Here is a 20218-nt window from a genome sequence, read left to right on the forward strand (position 1 = left end):
CTTGTTTAGTTTAAAAGTAGACATTCCAGGCTTTCTATAGATATCTCTCTCATGTCTCTTCGTTGAGTATTCACGGAGTTACAGTTCATTTTAATGAAATGTTTGTACATGACGATCAGCGGAGACAAAGACTGTAGACAGCGCACCTTGTTTGTTATCTTTATTTTATAAGTGCACAAAGGTTTTTTGTTATTATGTCTGTATCCAAAAAAAACTAGACCCTTTACAGATTCGATTGATGTATTGCTCTTATCTGTACGATTAAAACTGAGAGTGTAATTTAAGTTCTTTTCGGGGTTATCAGGTGAAAATGACTCAAAACGCATATATGCGTTAATCGACTCGAAAGGGTTAACTTTGTCATCACAGGAATAAATTAAATAAATAAATAAATAAATATATATATATATATATATATATATATATATATATATATATATATACACACACACACACACATACAAAGAGAAAACAGTTACGTTAAATTAATAACATTTTCACGATAATACTGTTTTTATGGCATTTTTATCAAATATATGCAGCCTTGGTGAGCATAAGAGTTTTTCAAGAACATTATATAATTATACTGACCCCAAACTTGTAATGTAGCTTAGAATAAACATAAATATTTATACATTCCATATTTTATGCATAGTTTTGAAAAAGTTTTCATCAGTGAGTGATGACCACAAGGCAACTTTTACTGCAAAACTTTTTTATTTCAACTGACCGCAAGGTGTTTTACAGAGGAGCATTTGTACATAATTAGAGGTGCTGTTTGCTCATACAAAATTAAAAAAGAACATATCATACACTATCTACACATGCCACTTCTTGCGGAGTGGCATTTAACAGGGATTGTCAGAAATCCGTTTGCACACTTTAAAGTCTGAGAGGAGTTGCACTTTTGCATGCAATCACTGAGGTACAGACACATGACAGACACATGTCTGAATGTAGTATGTTAACAGGGGAAACAAACCTAGTATCTGTCTTGGATGTGCTGTGTCATCTCCCTCAATGTATTGCAATATTCTCCATCTCAAGTATTTCCAAGGCCTGAAATCTTACCATCTGTTCATCCCACATCTTCAACTCAAAATAAGACTTTTTTGAGAAGCATATGACTTAAGCATAACCAACCAACCAATTAGCAGCTCTGAATATGACTGGGTCATAAGGACGCCAATTGAGCTGCTAAACTGGTTTTATGGCCCTTAAAACTGTGCAAAACAACAAAAAGCAAAGCTTTCTATTACTTTAACATCATGGGGCAGAGTTATATGAACCCATAATTTTCAAGGCAGCTATAAAAGTATTTCAAAACAATTATGATCAGTCAATCTTTATCAAAACACAAGTATAAATCAAACCTTATTTGGAGAAAACACCCCATCTCAAATCAGTAAAGGCATTTCGATACACTCAAACACATCTACATACACAGAGAGAACACTTCAACACATCTACAGCTTCACTCATAAACACGGACACCTAAAGCTAATCATCATCATGCTAATCATGTCAAACACAATTGATATGTTAAATATGCCACTACATTACCCAATTATCTTTCCTTTTTTTCCCCTTACAATTTCAAACAACTGTATGTTCGTTTTTACTTTGAAAATATCAGTTTCAAAATCATTCTGATGGTACACCGCCTTCTAATAAGGCGAATGGCTTCTGTTTCTTTTCTGCGCTCCCCACAATTGTCTGTTCGGGAAGTAAGTTTGGTGAGCGGGTAAAAAATTCCCATAGACAGTAAAAGAAAATTCCGCTAAGCAACAAATGTGTGTAAAGCTATCCGCTTTAATTAAGTCAGTGAATTCCACCCTTTTAACCGTAGGGGGCTCTAAAGTCGCAAAAATACATAAGACTGCATACAGTTGATTTTATGTTCTCTACAAACGTGGACTGAATAAATAATAAAACAAAGTCATAATTAATTCAACTGATATACTCAAATCCAAAACATTTTGTCAAAACAATGTCAAGTCTGTATGGTTGTGTTCAGAATGGAATACTTGCCTTCTGCCTACTGTATACTATGCAGATATATGTGTTATTTTCTGAAACAAATAGACAAAATTACAAATAATATTTAATGATTAAAACAAACTACAAATATGTGTCAATGGGATAAGAAAAACAAACATGACTTGTTTTCACTCTGAATTAGAAAGTTGTTTTTTACTCCACTGGCAGATTATTATTATTATTATTATTTTCTTGTTTTAAGCTTAACATTTTTAAGAATTTTCTGAAAACAAGAATTAATATCTTGTGTATCTTAATTTAAGAATATTTAGATTTGTATTCTGCAAAACAAGTCAGAATACTAAAACATAAAATAAAAAAATCTGCAGTTTACTGCAAAAATTGTAAATAGCATGGTAGTATGTCATTCTGAACTGCTTAACTAAAACTACGTAGTACTGAATAGTTCAGTAATGGATTTCCAAATAAATTAAAGGGCAAATGCATCATACCAATGTTTAATCAACAAAAAAGTGACTCTTTTCCGACACACAGAATCCCTCATGAAACCCATTATGAATCAAGTCAACGCATTAGACTTGCATAATTCTACACATACAATCAGTTTCCTTTGACAGTAGGATGTGTTTCAAACTCATTCACAGTACACTGACGCCCTCTGCAGAGCTAGTCTGGTAATGAAAATGACCTTTTAAGTTGCATAAGATAAGTAAATAGCCATTACATCCAACACCCTCATCAATACCTTAACTCATTAATAACATCCGAAAGTCTTTCACAGTATCAACAAATGGGAAATCAGCCTTTTCAGTAGTTCAGACTACATTAATTAGTGCTGAGATATTCTGACAAGAAAAAACATAATTTAAAAAAATTATAATAAAAAGGTTGCTTTCCATAAAAATCATATTCAATTAAAACATTCCTAAAGCTGAAGAGATAAGGAATACTTTGGCTTAAATAAACAGTATGTCAATGACAACAGAACAATGATCATGTTTCAGTGGCTTCATACATCACTTGTTTCACACAATAGTGTTTTAATCTAACAATCAGACATTATTGACTTTGACACAACGGCCACACATAAATGAGCTGTTAATAAACAAACAAACATTAGGAATATGCTCTTTTGTAATGCCCAATACAGTAATAAACAGGTGGAGTTTGGCATCAGTCTTGCAGAGATTGAATGGATATTAAAAGATGAATCACTGAAAAGCTCATTTTGAGTTTTAGAAATGTTTCACATGCTATGAAAAAAAGCTGATAATTATGAAGCTTTAATGATGAAATGATTATGAAACTTTTTAACAATAATTCATAATTTGCACCCATTTTTCCGTCCACAAGGTAAAAATGTTGTCGTTCTATTCTGTAATTGAATACTAGTTTGTTCAAATCCCTTTATTTATACCAGTAACAACAGCAATTCTTGTCTTGATAATTGATTATTCTTTATATTTATGAATACCTTAATGATGCATTATTTATATAAAGCTTTATAAAAAGTGCTACTAAACAATAAAAAAAAAGAATTATTTTCAGACATTTACATTCAAATGTAAATCAATTGTACAACAAAATATAGTAAATGGTCTTCAACTATCAGGTTACAATTAGCATTAAAACATCAAAATTCATGGTGTTCATAAAAATGGAATGGATAAAAAAGGAAAGTTTTGTTAATAATAAAGCCAGTGGCAGCAGTGAGGTATCGTAGAACACAAGCAGTCGTCACATTCCACACTTTTCCCCATTCAAAACCTTTTCCATTTAAAGGAATTGTTCACCAAGAAATGAAAAATTAATCACCCTAAGTCCATCCAAGATATTCAAGAGTTTGTTTTCTCATCTGAACAGATTTTGAGAAATGTATCCTTATATCACTTGCTCACCAATAGTTCTTCTCCAGTGAATGGGTGCCGTCAGAATGAGAGTCTAAACAGCTGATAAAAAACATCACAATAATCCAGAAGAAATCCACTCCACTCCAGTCCATCTATTAGTCTCATGAACTGAAAAGCTTTGTATTTGTAAGAAACAAATCCATCAAGGCGTTTTAAACTTGAAGGTCACAGGATCGAGTCTCGTTACCAGCAGGGATTGTAGGTGGGAGGAGTGAATGTGCAGCGCTCTCTTCCAACACTCAATACCATGACTGAGGTGAAACCTTTGAGCAAGACACCGAACCCCCAAATGCTACCCAGGTGGTGCAGCAAACATGGCTGCACTTAGTAACTGCATGCACTTAGTAGATGGTTTAAATGCAAAGCACAAATTCCGAGTATGAGACACCATGCTTGGTTACACATCACGTCACTTTACAATCCATAAAACTTCAGTGAAGAAGTCCATCCCCTGTTGTCCTCTTACATCAATATAGGACTCATGTTTTAACCAGAAGTAACAGTTTGAAGTAAAAAATGGATTGCAAACATGCAGCTTTTCACTTTATAAGATGTTAATTGATGGAATGGAGTCGTGTGGAATACTTGTGGATTATTGTGATGTTTGTATCAGGGCTTTTATTCTGACGGCACCCATTCACTGCAGAGGATCCATGGGGAGAAAGTGATGTATTGCCAAGTTTCTCCAAATCTGTTCAAACAACTTCATCTACATCTTGGAAGGCCTGAGAGTGAGTTTGAGCAAATTTTCATTTTTGGGTGAACTATTACTTTAACATTTGAACATCAGTACACTCGCTCCTATTCCACTGTAGTTCAAACTTTTTGGCGAAGTCCGTCAGTAAAAATGGAAACTTATGGAAGGCATAATTATAATCTGTTTGCAAAGACGCACAAGTGACCATTTTCATTATGGCATCGGAGTGCACTTCCACACAAGAGCTTTCAAGCACGATATATTTTTCATGTTCAACTGGTGATGCCAGAGGACAAAATCACCCATTGATTTACTCTCTCAAACTGATTAGGACAAGTCCAGGATGAAAGCGTCTGTCTTGTCTTTTAAGGCCTGAGGTTTGAGTCCCCATATTCGAGCAGGGAGAGTATTGCCACAGCAATTCTGGATAAAATGGATCATACATGAAGATGTTAAATACGGGAGTATTTATACAAGGACAAGATCAAATTTGAATGTGTCCATGATATAATAGCAGATGATGGATTACTTTACATCTTGACATAGAACAAGACGTTGTAGGCCATATAGTGGCTTTTTGAATACTTGTTTTCTTTGCTTTAAAACTGACATTTGATTAAATACCAGAGTTAAAATTCATACTGATGTTCCATTATGTTTCCATTTTGTTATAAGGCATTTTTCCATTATGAGTGAATTTATATTGGTTACAAGAGACCAGATTAACACATAAACTTCCTTGAATTAAAGTCCATATTGGATCCCAATGTAACTTTCTACAGATCTTACACCATTTAGACAGTTTTCAAAATGCAGCAAGTGCAAAGTGGAAGGAAAACGAGAAACGAGAGAAGGAGAAGAAGGTATTGTTATGGATGTAATAATACTGCTGGACGAGTGATAATCCATATTAATACAAACATGAATGCTTCGGGCCATTCAGCTGAGCAGAATTAGAAAATGTTTGAGGACAGACAGACATAATGACAGTCAACTTCTTAGAGGATGTTTTTGGTGCATCCATCTTGGTGTTGCAGCCCAGCTACAGCTCCAAAACCACCCAGTTTACATAAAGCTGAAATGATCCATGTGCAAAAAACTAAACAAATGTTTAACAAAGATGAACAGACATCCCAAGATTCATCTCAATCCTGCATCGAGGCAGTTGGCACGTAGATTGAGTCTCAGTCATTGGCTTATAATGCTGTTTTTGCTTCTTAAAATGTCAAATTCTCCAAGACTGCCATTCCAGAGGGATTCATATAATGGTCCATTGGCCATAAATGACTCGTAAAGCTCATCGTTTTGTACCGCAGACCAAACCTCTGTGATTTGAGCCAACTCACCTCTTCCCTGGCTCTTCTGCCAGCTGATTGGCTGTTGGGTGATTCAGTAAATGATACTTTTAGTCCATTTAGAGGGTGGCCAAGATCCGTGAGAATGAGATGACGACGGTGAAAGCGGTCTGGCCCACTCCAAACACCAGAGCTTCAAGAGGAGCCATGTCCTTCCCTGCCACACGGTACACAGCTGCTACTGCCGCACCTGAGACAGAAGACTGTAACTGTGAAGCCTGAAATACTTTAAAGCTTAAAGCTTAAAAGATAGATAGACTACGGAAGTTCTAAGCGGCCATGCATTATATATTTTTTTTCCTTTTTGTTTTCTCGTTATAACGACTTAATTTTCTCGTTATCTCGACATAACGAAAGTCGTTTTCTCGTTATAACGACTTATTTTTCTTGTTATCTCGACATAACGAAGTCCGTTTTCTCGTTATAACGACTTATTTTTCTCGTTATCTCGACATAACGAAAGTTTGTTTTCTCGTTATAACGACATGACAGTTTTACTATTGCTATAGTAACAAACTCAACTTTGACAGGCATCTGATGGACAACCATGCAGGCGCTCTTACTGTAGCCTATATTTCAGCAAATTTAGCTTTGCCTAGGTAATAAGGTCTACAATACTGTATATAAATAAAGGCTGATCAATCACTGTTGATTTTTCCAGAGACAGTACAACGAACGTTTTTTTTTTGTAATTAACATGTTTAAATGGCTACACCGCGAAATTAGAGCTGCTTGGATTAAACTCACTTTTCATTTTCTCTTTATTTGAAATAAAATTATATATAATTTGTAATTTGTAGTAGTCATTATATGATGTGGCAGATTTCAGGTGTGTTATAAGCTTCTGTTTGAAAAGTGCGACCATGTGTAGGGCTACGTGTAGTGTGTGTGTGTGTGTGTGTAGAAAAAAACGATTAAAACATTATAGAACAAAACTGAATTAAATTAGCCTATGGATTTTACATATACATCACATTTCTCATTAATATGGTTAACAATAAAGATTAGTAATAAGGAAAAGAAGCACATCAGCCTACATCGTAAATCCCGTCCTACTGTAGATAAACAGAATACAGTGATGTCAACCTTGGTTTTGATAAGCAGTTATTTTATGACACAGAACGCGTTGGTGAAACTCATGCATCTAGCAGGAACTTAATACACAAAATATTCATATTGATTCAAGCATTTAACATTTATGAATTAATTAAATGTCAGTAATGAAAACTGCACAAATTATAGTGATCACGAGGAAGGTCCGCGTACAGTGAAGTGGATAGTGTACAACACCCCATCAGTTATATTCAGGTCTATAGTGCCACCTGCTGGCGCAGTTTTGTAACTTCTTAGAGAAAATTAATTTGTTAAAACGAGAAAACGAACTTCGTTATGTCGAGAAAACGAACTTCGTTATGTCGAGAAAACGAGAAAACGAAGTCGTTATAACGAGAAAACGAACTTCGTTATGTCGAGATAACGAGAAAATTAAGTCGTTATAACGAGAAAACAAGAAGAAAAAATATTATAATGCATGGCCGCTTAGAACTTCCGTAATAGACAGAGATAGTTGCTAGAAAATTATTCTGGGTGGTTGTTAAGGTGTTGCTTTGCTATGCACTTGGTAGGGTGCGGTGGATGGTTGCTAGGTTCTTGTGGGTGGTTGCTACAGTGTTGCTTTGCAGTTCTTAGGGTGATCTGGGTTGATGCTAGGATGTTGTTTTGCTATGAGGTTACTAAGGTGCTGCATGGTTGTTGTGGCTGGTTGTTAGGGTGTTGCTATGTAGTTGTTAGGTTGTTGTGGGTGGTTGCTAGGGTGCTGCTATACAGTTGTTAGGGTATTCTGGGTGGTTGTTAGGGTGTTGCTTTGCTATGAGTTTATGGAGTTGCTGTTATGCGGTTAATAGGATATTCTGGGTGGTAACTAAGTTGTTGCTATGCAGTTTCTAGGATATTTTGGGTGGTTGTTAGGGTGTTACTTTGTTATGCGGTTACTAGGGTGCTGCTATGCTGTTGGTAGGGTATTCTGAGTCATTGCTAGTTTTTTGCTAGGGTGTTGATATGCAGTTGCTAGGGTGGTTCTTGATGGATGCTTTGCAGTGGCTATGGAAATGCTCGGGTGTTGCTATGCTATATGCCATATATAATTTGAAAAGTTTTCTAAATCTGAAATGTCAAAAACTAGCAAATTAATATATAATATGGTACTCATTATGGAATTATAATTCAATTATATACAGATACTAAGGGCATTTGGCTGAGCAAAATACAGAGACTGGACAGAAACCGGGTGGTTGATAGGGCATTTTTTAGGTGGTCGCTATGGCAATTAGGGTGGTGGTGGTTATTTTGTGTCCCATGTTTATTTGTTCTTTGTTCTATAATATATATACATAATATGACACAAAACCTTAAAGAGACCTTCAGGTTTAATGAGCCATGAAAGAGCAGTATGTAAAAGGTTAAAACCTTCCCCTGGGCAATCACAAGTCTAAAACTGAAAAAGAGATGTTTTCTATGACTGTGGCTGTTGCAAAGTCAACATCAGCTTTAAAGCCTTAAGAGCTTAAAGTCCACTTCTATTTGTATGTACAGTCTGAATTTCTCTCTGAAGTTCAATAAAGTTGCTAAATGTTTTTTTTTTTTATGTTTGTAAAAACTGACTCTCAAACTAATGCCAAATTCAGCCAAGCATCTTAAAAAGATCAGCAGCAGAAAAACAGTTATGATCTACTGTAAGTTCCCATGACTTTTTTTACCTTCTCTCTGACCTGTACAATTAAGCAGACAACATGCTGAATACTGGAAACAGGAGTTGACACATAAATGTGGGCGGTCATATTTGAATAAACTCATGGTTGTTTCAAGATTGTTCTAAATAGACTGGGGACATCTAACATAAAACTTCAAACGTTTATTTTACATTTGCAAGAAAATTAAATATGATCAGTTTAAAGCAAATATTCAAAGAGTGAATGTGCTTTCAGGCTCCTGTTTGTGTGTAAGAGTCTTACTAATAGAAAATAAAAGATTTACTCAGAAGATGTCAGACTGGAAAACACTTTAGCCTGGCTCAGTCATTTATGTTCTCTAAGCAGATATCTGAATTTTATTAAATGTTTTAGTGACATGATTCAGTGTGTTTGTCTAAACGCCTGTTGTACTGTAGGTCAATGTACATATAAGTCACTGTGTGTGACAGGCAATGTGTGTGTGTAATGTGGCTCTCAGTAAATGTCTCTCACTCTCTTTCTCTCTCTTCGCAAAATCAATATTAATAATAAAGCAGACCTCTAGGAACAGACACTAGTGTCCAGCTATAAATACAGTGGGTATAGAAAAGAATCAACCCCCTTTAAAATCATCAAATTTTGCTTTGCCATCTAAAATGAAGACAGAGACAGTTTTTGACACCCTGCCCAACTACACAATCTCCTTAAAACCTTCATGATATATTACATTATAGTGATTGAGTGAAATTTTGGCAACCAAAACTATTTGTCCAAAAACATTTTTTGTTTCAGCCAAAATAGTTCTGGAGGTCTGAAATCACTGACCGAAGCAGTGAAGTTTAATTAATGCTATAAATCAAAATTAAAATAATAAATGTCATTTTTGACCTCATCTCATACAGTTTTATTACTAATTACAGCACAAAATAAAAATCTATTAATGAACATCAGAGGGTATGCTGAAAGAAACAGTACAACTTATTGAAATGTATCATGGCTAAATCCGTGTTTCAACCACAGAAAACACATTATATTTACCTCAGGAAAGCCAATTAATATCTATAAACTCAGCTAGAAAATATAACTCTAGAGAACAGCATTTTGCTAAATATATGCACTATATTACATATGCTTTTACTTCACCTGTGGTCTTCATTACTTAATATATGTTGGAATAAATATGTCATAAAAAAACAAGTTTTAAATACAGCCATTGTTTAAATGTCTGTATTTTAACAATATATCATTAAAAATATGCATTTTATGTGCAATTTAAATTTTTATATACAACAAGTTTTATTTGAGTGCTGATTATTAACATTATTTTCCTTTTCTCAGCTAAGTTAAAACTTTAATTTTGGTTGCTAGCTTTGGTACATTACTAATTACAAATGCATTTTATTAGTCACAAAAAAATCATTTGTATAAAAAATTATTTACAAAATGTTCACTTAAATAGTCTTCCAGAATCCACTATGCATGAGCAAACATCACTCACTTTTATTTTTGAAAATGTAAAAATCGAATTGGAAAATAAATATTTCCTAGCCTAATTGTACCAGCAGAAAAAGTGTTTTCAGAATTGAGAAAAACAAAATGCATTGAAGATTACGGACACAAAACTGTGCATTAATAAATCATGCACAAAATGACCAGGGACATTTAATAATATCAATGCCATATTGTGTTTATGAACATGCACACTTATTTCTAAAATGGTCCTATCCACAAAGGTTGATAAGAAGAGCAGAAGTGTGCGAATACTGACTGGTGATGACCCCGCCGGTGAGAGAAGCCAGGAACCCCACGCTGATGAGCACCACTGTGATGAGCCGTCCTCTCTTATGACGCTGCAGTGTCACACACATCAGCAGACCCATGGCACTGTGAACGAACAGAGACGAGAATAGACACCACAGGAACACCCAGTACCACATTTCTGCAGAGACAAATCACACAGACACAGATACAGAGACAACAAACCGGTTAGAAAGATAGCTGGTTGCCAAAAATGCAAATCAGCAGAATTTCTTTCAGAAAGCTTATGCATAAATATCAACTGCTTGTGTAATTCAGCAAGTGCCAGTCTGAGTGAAAATGATACTCTAATATTGTTTAAAACAGTTACTGATGATTCACACTGGAAATGGATGGTGAAGCACAGTAAACACTGTGACATAGAAAGTCATTCTGAACCAAAATCGTGGAAATCATTCATGATTTTCTGTCGCTGTCAAACACGTTCTTGTTCTTGCATGTATTTATTTCTTAAAAAAAAAAAAAAAAATTCTGCTTTCAAAAGCAAAGAGGAACTGTTATGTGAAGAACCTCTGTTAAAGGAACACTAACAAACCAGAGTTCAAATTTAGGTAGACAGTTTATATATTAACATATTAAAATTAACAGAGTGCAACCTTTTTTTTAAATTAATTTTCAATGGCATTTTCACCTCAAAATATCAAAAGCCATTGTTAATTTGTTTGTTGTTGATGACATTTTCACCACAGTCAGCTATTTTTCCACTAATATACTGTATGCAGCACAACTGTTTTCAACATCAATACTAAGAAATTCTAAATAATAAGAATGATTTCTGAAGGATCGTGGAGTAATGGTGCTTAAATTCAGCTTTGCATTACAGGAATATATTACCACAGCATACAGATATTTTAATTTGTAATAATATTTATTACTGGTTTTACTGTAATTATAATAATGAAGCCTTAGTGAGCATAAAAGACATATCTTACTGACCCCAATGTTTTGAACAGTGGCATTGAAGCAATGAAAAATCCAGGTAAATATAATCTGTGAACAATGTTTTATTTTCAATCAAGCTGTAATTTTGTCCAGTTATTGAAAAAGCATGAAAATATCTGTCATTGTGTACGTTTAGGATACATAGATTCTGGGAATTAAATTAGCCATCGCAAGACATTAGAATGAGTCAGTCCAAGAATGTTTCGAATTTCGTTTCCACCTCATAATTCTACTAAACAATTTCACATGTGGTGCACATATGTGTTGTCTACAAATGACAGAATTCTGTAAGGATATGCACTCTTGGAACAAATAAAATAAAATTAATGAAAACTGTATTAAAGTCAGCATGACCAAATATACCCATATTTAAAGAAATACTCTCGAGTCAGAACACATCGTAACAGAGCAGAACATACCGTACTTATAACAGTGAAGCTCATAAATACTCTCCCACTGTCTCCAACATCGCTTTCTCGTAAACTCTCTCTTCTACTTACATTTACTCTCTCTCTTTCACACTCCCGCCATGAGCTTGGAGACTGTTATTATTTAAGTGTCTAGTCCACACAGCTCTGGGGGGAGTAAATGGGCAGTTTGGCCGCACTGATAAACCCAGAGAGGGAACGAGTCGGCTCTGAAGCCTTCCAGAAGATTCCAAGACATGGACGAGCATCTTAGCTCAACAACGAAACTGATTATCAAACTGCTGTTGTCATGAATTCTGGGAAATGCAGCTCCACATAAATGAGAAATGCTTGAGAAACCACATGCTCAGGCAGAAATACTGTAATTTAACGTCAAAAAGAATGCGGCAAATAATGGACTGCATATTTGCACATGCAACGGTGGATAGTGCTGATTCGAGTTCGTTTACCCTGAAGCATATAAATATTATTACAATTTTAAATGACTGTTTTCTATTTCACTAAATTTCAAAATTTAATTTATTCATATAATATTAATCATTATAATATGCTGAGTTGCTGATATTTTGTATTATTACCAAAGTTGAAAACAGTTCAGAAAATACTATTTCCATCTTTCTACTTCAAAATTTCCTTTTAATTAAATTTATTGTTTTTTTGTTGCTATTTGTGAAATTTACAAAGAATTCCTGAGTAAAAAAAAAGTTGGGCAATCTCTAAGGGAAAAAGTTTCAAAATGTATAATAAATGTTGCTTAAGCAGCAAATCAGCAAATTACAATGATTTCTGACGAATCATAAGACACTGAAGACTGGAGTAGTGGCTGCTGAAAATTCAGATTTTCATTACAGGAATAAATTACATTTTAAAACATACTGAAAAAGAAAACACTAATTTTATGTTGCAATAATATTTGGCTGTTTTAATAGTAATTTTGATCAAATAAAAGCACCTTGATCAGCATAGGAGCATCGCCTATATGTAATGATACAGCTCAGTAATCCAAACTAAACACTAACACACAAACACAATGTATTGATTAAGCTATTAGCGGCCACTCACATGATAAGTGAGACGTAACATCCAGACAGAGATATATTTGTCTGGAAGTCTGTAAACCGTACTGTACACACACACACACACACATCAATATAAACAGACTGACATCCGCAACACAGAGATGTCCATCAAACTGTGTTATCAGTTAACTGAGGCAGACGCACACAAAAGCCTCAGAGCCATGCTGTGCCAGGAATGAGGTGGCACTGGTGGCACTGGTGGAACTGCCTACTGCCTCAGCCAACAAAAAGCACAGATAACACACAAATTACTGGACAACAGACACTCAAGCAGGAAGAGAGACACGTTAGGACAAGGAAGAGAACTAGAAGAGAGACTGAGACAGACTTTAGCACAGAGGAATAAACTGAAGCACAGAGATCCTGGAACACAGAGAGACAGATGAAAAGCATTGCTTCAATATACTACTGACCCACAATACTAGATACTATAGAGAGACACTTAGACATTATTTGAACACTCACAAAGACTTGTATTTTAACTACTCAAAGACAGAACGTAAGGAAAAAGTGCTCTTTGCTAATCCCATTTAATGAACATTGATGACACAACATATTTTGTATGAAAATAAATCATAAACATGATTTGTTTTGCTTAACAATCTTATAAATGACAGATGCATCCAATATTGATTCATATGCTTCAGCTAAAGTAATATGTTTTACATAATGTGTAAAGTTTCTACTTGTGCAAAACAATCAATTCAGCAGTTTATACTATTTTCTGTTTATTTTTGGTCATTCATTCTTGAAGGAGATACCCTAATCATTTAATTTGGCTTTAATACATATGATTTTTTTTTATTTTGATATGATTTTATCATAAATCATAAGAAATATCATATTTTTTAACTATGATGGTTTCATAACAATTTTGGCGATTCTCTAAGTTGGACACCCATCTTAATAAATGATATTAATCTTATGTTTGTTTGTTTTTTATCCTAAATATCATACTTTTACATATTCTTCAGTCACTAAATTAAAATTATTAACAAGTCCTTTGTCTCAAAATATATTCATAAATATTAATTTTGTTTGTTCTTACTTGCTACATAAATCTAAAACATAAAAAAAAAATTATATGTATATTATATACAATTAGCAAAGAATTGGGCTTTTGATTGCATCAAGGATAAGCCAAGTGGACAAGCCAAAATTCATTCTTTCAAATTGTTTACAGTTATATAACAACATAATCAGGCTATATTTTGAAGTCATATTGTTACAACAAAAAAAAGGGATGGGTTCAGTCAGTGTAAAGCACTGAGCATGTGAAAGGCCTTTTTAAATGCCCTCGGTGCTGGTTGTGTCCACAAAGCAATTTCCGAGATGACAAAAAACTTCTTTTGTCAGGCTGTCAACAGAAACTAAGTTCTTCATAATCAGCATATAATGATGTACAGCACATACAAATAGCCAAACCTCTAACTCCAATTTAGCAAACATACAAAAAAAAAAAAAAACACCATCATCAAGTACTAACTCTGTGGTGAACCACAATAAACAGGACCGGATAAAAAAAAAACGAGATGCTAACTGAGATCATTAAAATGAGAAGAAGCTATGTCACAGATCTCTTCCAATAATAGACTGTTAAAGCTTTGTTTTCAAGACAGTAAAGTTTCTACTTCTGCAAAGGAAACATGGCCACTGAATATCAAGATATCAGAGTGACATTATTATTAGCAGTGTCTGGCAGATGATAAAACACCAAAAAATAAACCCTGGAAACAACCCTTTTAAACACTCACATCCCCTTGCGATAGCAAGTATTTCACAGGAAAGCACAACTCAAATTTTCTTCAGAAATATATATTCTTGTAATACACACTATCATGAAATAAATAGTTTTATTCAGCAAGGATGAGTTAAATTGTTCAAATGTGACAGTAAAAACAATTATAATATTACAAAATATTGCTTTTTCAAATAAATGCTGCTCTTAAGAACTGCCTTTCCATCAAATAACCCGGTAAATTATGGTTTAAAAAAAAATGAAAAATTAAGCACCACAACTTTTTTCAACATTGATAAAAAGAAATGTTTCTTAAAGGTGCAATCTGTAATGTTTGGCAAAAAAAATCATACTCCACATTCCATAACAGATAAAGTGAATTGGTCTACTCTAGAGTAACAAACGAGAAACGGCATAGTCTCTATGCTCCGCCCCTACTTTCACAACAACACTACAGCCATAGCCGAAGCCTAACTGTGCGTTCACACCGCCGGCGTCTAGAGCGTCAAAAATCGCTCTTGCCGCTCTGCTCACGACGCTGCAGAAAGATTTGTGAGCGATCAGACGCTCTAACTTAGATCGAATGCTTATTTTGTATTTAAAGCGCCCGCAAAGCAAACAAGCTTGTTGATCTCGTGCAGACTAACCACAAGGAGTTATAACCTCATTAAATATTGTTGTGGACGAAATATTATGATCCTTTACTTAAAATGAACAATCTCAGACACCTTGGTCCACGTATCACTTTTAATTTATTTTTTTATGTCCCTGTAGGCAAACAGGGACACATCATAGATTAATACAAACGCTAAACAGCAATAATCAACCTGTCCTTTATTCTGCTTCAGAACTAATGTGCCAACTCTCAAGCATTCACCGTGAGACACAAGCAATTGACTCTTTTCACACGTTTTCACGCCACACATCAATTTTTTCACGCACAGAAAAACCACGAAGCAAAGAGGACACGGAGACCAACAGACTAGACAGAGCAGGTTAGTTAAGATATATAGGGCTGTGCAAAAAATCGAATGCGATATTCATGCACCTCTCATCAGTAAAGACGCTCCTGTAATTAGAAGTATATCTCCAGCATGTGCATTCAGATCAGGGTTGCCAGGTTTTCACAACAAATCCTGCCCAGTTGCTTCTTAAAACTAGTCCACAACTAGCCCAATCGCGTTTCCGGGAGGTTCCCCGATAAAAATTGCTTCCCGGGGTTAAAATATAAATTTTTGGGAAGGGTTTCCCTGGTAAAATTAGCATTTTAGGGGCTAAATATCACGTTATTGGTATTGGGATTGCTTCAAACCGCGGACATGAAAAACAACCGCAGACTTGGCAACACTGGTTCAGGTGGAGCGGCAGTTACTGCACAGAGCCTTAGTCTACCGACAACTAACACAAAATCGCTTTCAAAATCGACAAAAAATCGCCTGCGATTTTAACATCGATGTTGTGTAGATTGTCAGTGAATTACGGCTCCGTGTAGTAAATGCCAACCAGTGTTGCCAAGTCTGTGGTGGTTGTTTTTCATTTCCGCTGGTCACAGCGACCCCAATACAAATAACGTGATATTTAGCCCCTAAAATGCGAATTATACCAAGGCAACCCTGCTAAAAAAAACTATATTTTAACCCCGGGAAGCAATGTTTTATCGGGGAACCTTCTGGAAGCGAGATTGGGCTAGTTTTGAGAAGCAACTGGGCAGGATTTGTTGTGAAAACCTGGCAATCCTGATCTGAACACACATACTGGAGATATACTCCTAATTACAGGAGCGTCTTTACTGATGAGATGTACATGAGTAAAGACATGCACAGCCCTATATAATAAAATGGGTAACGTTAAGTTATAGCTAGCTAATTATCAAACGCAGCTACGATTAGCCATCGCTAACATTAGCACGTTTATCGAACAGCCTTCGATACATTTCTATGTTATAACTTCCCGAAAACAAATACACAAACATATAAAACAAACTTCTAGCAAAATACTAACAGCATCTAACTTGCAAGTTCGGAGTCGAACCTCATTTTTTTCAGGTCCATAAGTTGTCTCCAGCGATTAAAAGCAGTGCCGATGTTTACTCTGGTATTCTTATCGGATTTGATTTGTGATTCCGAGCGCGGTTGTTTCCCTGTAGCGGGTGTTGGTCTTTTGCCAAGGGCTTCAGCTATCCTTCCGCTCTTTTCCCTGAACTGAAAGTAGTGGGCTGTACTTTCCACACGATTGACATCAGGTCCAGGTACGCCCTGCGAGTTATTCGTGTATTCGTTGCAGGTTGGCTGGTGGTTATGTTGCCCGCATACCGCCTCTCACGGCCGAAACTGGTATTACAACACCTGCCGGGCCGGGGCTAGTAATGCTAATGCTAATTAAGGTTGATATCTCTGCAGCACTATAACTTAACATTTTTTTTATGACATCATCGCCTTTATTTCTTCTCATTCTTTTGATGCGTGTAGGTCATGTTATGGATATTTTTACCTCAATTTCTGCATATGGCACCTTTAAGCAGCAAATCATCATATCAACTACATATACAACTACGACTTCTGAAGAATCATGTGACATTAAAAACTTGAGTTATAAAGCTGAAAATACAGCTTTGCACCACAATAAATTAGAATATATTCAATAATCTCACTTTTATAACCCGGACAAACCGAAGTTTCTAAGAATGCACTGTTCACCCAAAGCCAGAAACAACTGCTAAGCATGCAGACATCTGTCTCCTCTCTAAACAGCAAAAGGAAATGAAATGACTAAACATGCTTGTTCCACTGACCAAAACAGGAAACGCCATTAACGTTCCTCCTGAGTGGGAGTTTGTCATAATCTCTCTGCGTTCTCTTTGAGTCTCTGTGCCTCTGCTTCTGCACCTGTGCTGTTCCTTCACATCATCACAAAGAGAGACGTCTACTGCATAAGAGCCGTCTGAGCACAGCTGTCTCTGTCAACAGCCGGGGCTTTTGAGGTGGACGTTCTGATTGATGGTCTGAAGCCACAGCTGATGTGCAACCTCATCTTATTATGTTCTCCTGCTAAAAATGAATATTCCGTCAGTTTACTCACCATTTATATCTTTCCAAACCAGTATACAGTTGCACAACAAAAAAAAAGTGGGGGGCCCCTTTTAGAAGCTTGACTGTCGTGGACACTCTGAATGCTTTTGTTTAGAGAAGGATTACAAAGAACTTCTTCAAAACTAATTTTTTGGATGAAAGAAAATAGCATATTGGTTTGGAATGACAAAGAGGGCGAGTAATGGTTTGTACGTTTTTTTTACTACATCAGTCCTCACATGCTATCAATCCTACAAGCTGCTTCATGTGTTGCGTCATGCCAGATGTCCACGATATTGCATAAATTATAATCTGGCCAAATCTCAGAAGTGAAAGGGCTGTAAAATGTACATGTGCCTGTAAAACTGACCAACACTTACTGACCTACAACTAACAAATAGAGCTATGGTAAAAAAAAAACATGTATATATTGTTAGTTGTGTCCAAACCATGGTTTTTTTTACCATAGCTCTATGTACAAAAAACATATTACCATTGTTCTTTTTTGTTGTTTGTATTAGTATTTTCTAACAGGAACAACAATTGTTGCTCATGCACTTGAACTGCACTCCATTAGTGCACTAATGTATGCAGCCAGTCTTATGTGAACCTTTGAAAAGCATCGTGCCACTCATTAATCTTTAGTTAATCTAAAGCCATCAGTCATTGCATTGTTTTTGGCGGCTCTCAGCTTGTGTAGTGGAGTAATCGTAAGTAGTTACCGTCACCATATTGGTCTCCACATGATACCGTGCTCGTGGGCTTTATTTCTGCAGCATTATACAGTCTTTTGCCATGTAGATTGTGTGGTTACTCTGTGTTAGTCTGCCTGTTAGTCAACACCATTACTGTGTGAAAACATCTATTCAATGTCAAGGGTGTAACCTGCTATGGAAAAACTGCCCCATATCGCCCAAAGTATAGTTCATTTCCTTTTTAAGGGTCCAGATAAGGTAGCTACACCCATAATTGTATGAACAAATACAGCAATAATATTTTCTTTCCTTTTAATGTTGCAATTTTTTGTGCATGTATGAAATGGATGTTATTAAACAATTGATTGATTTGTTAGTCTCTCTACCCTTTCTCTAGCAAATAGTATAGCACACACACACACATATAAATACTCACCCTCTATATAACATAGATATTCGTCTGAAAGAAGAAAGTCACAAACACCTAGGATGCTGTGAGGGTGAGTAAAACAGGCTAATTTTTTTTTTGGTTTTTTTGGGTGAACTAACCCTTTAAAGTACCAAGTTATTATACCAACTGTGCTACACAAGGGACGTAGCTGGAAATACACACTTAAAATATAATGTAATAGATATTAAGTAATGCACACAATACTACACCTTAATACCAAATGATTACTATACTAATATAGCCTACCATGTAATTTACAAAAACTTTACCCTTACGAAAAGTACTTTGGAATGTTGCCATGTCTTATGAATATGTTACAAAGTAAAGTCATGTTTTTACCAACACTAAATCTTTTACAATACTATGATGTTGGTAACACAACAGATGAATATGGTAATCAGTATCATAGTAGGCTATATCGAAGTACCATAGTACTGCCATCATGTAAGGTACACACTTAAAATATAAGAGGTAGCTATTAAGTAATAAATGCGATGCATAACATTATACATTATTGATTTGGCATGTAAGCACACAGTTAGTGTGATGTGAAGTGTGACCTTGTTCAGATAGGATGAGCGCAGCTGCTCGTGCGTCTGCCGGTACAATAGACTGGCCGGTGTGGAGAGGCGTGTGCGCGTTTGGATGAGACACAAGAACCCGTTTCACCGGATTTTTTTCTTCGTAATGTGAACGTACCTGTGAAGTGCTGTAGGGTTGGTACCGTGCCCTGGACCCAAAGGCTCAGCACTCGCTGCACCGATAGATTAATGGAATAATCCCTATTCATGTTCGCGCTGGGCGGCTGGAGAGCGGCCCTCTTGCTCAGATATCTGACCGAGGATGGAGGACACATGGAGCCTCCTCACCGGTGCCGCTGCTCGCTGGAGGAGGATGGCGGAGCCGCGGTCCGTCTGATCAGCTGCTGCTCAGGGGCCATGATGGGTACGGCTGACACACACACACACACACATACACTCACACACTCTCACTCACTCACACACATACACGCACGCGCACGAGCGCGCACACACCAGCGCCGCTGCATGGCTCTTAAAGGCGCAGCGCTCTTAAAGGGAGGTGAACATCATATTAACATTATGACCAGATACATTAGTTTATCAATAAGCCTAATATAAAATGAATTTATTTGAGAGAGCAATCATAAATTAAATTGAAGTAACATGCAATAGGTTGTTAAACCAGATGCTATATAAAATATCCATTTAGATATTTACATCTCATTTACATATTTAATATTAAATATATACTAATAATAATAATAATAACAATAAATTAGTTATAAA

General features: G+C 35.8%; 1 protein-coding gene across 1 annotated transcript; it reads right to left on the minus strand.

Annotated features, from left to right (window-relative positions):
* Nucleotides 1-698: 698 nt before the first annotated feature.
* Nucleotides 699-19936, minus strand: LOC127935492 (transmembrane protein 170B). The gene is made up of 3 exons (XM_052533408.1): nucleotides 19611-19936; nucleotides 10461-10631; nucleotides 699-6153 (listed from the first exon to the last, which is right to left on the minus strand). The coding sequence occupies exons 1-3, from the start codon at nucleotides 19765-19767 to the stop codon at nucleotides 6023-6025; spliced, it is 459 nt and encodes a 152-aa protein (XP_052389368.1). The 5' UTR covers nucleotides 19768-19936; the 3' UTR covers nucleotides 699-6022.
* Between the last annotated feature and the right edge of the window lie 282 nt (nucleotides 19937-20218).

This window comes from Carassius gibelio, chromosome A19 (assembly GCF_023724105.1).
Source record: "Carassius gibelio isolate Cgi1373 ecotype wild population from Czech Republic chromosome A19, carGib1.2-hapl.c, whole genome shotgun sequence".
In the NCBI taxonomy this organism is placed as follows: Eukaryota; Metazoa; Chordata; class Actinopteri; order Cypriniformes; family Cyprinidae; genus Carassius; species Carassius gibelio.

Coding starts and splice junctions, on each gene's coding strand:
- LOC127935492 (XM_052533408.1), bottom strand. CDS start 19,767: ATGTGTCCTCCATCCTCGGTCAGATATCTGAGCAAGAGGGCCGCTCTC. Junction 10,632..19,610: donor AACCCTACAGCACTTCACAG/GTACGTTCACAT, acceptor TTGTCTCTGCAG/AAATGTGGTACTGGGTGTTC. Junction 6,154..10,460: donor CACCGGCGGGGTCATCACCA/GTCAGTATTCGC, acceptor CTTCTGTCTCAG/GTGCGGCAGTAGCAGCTGTG.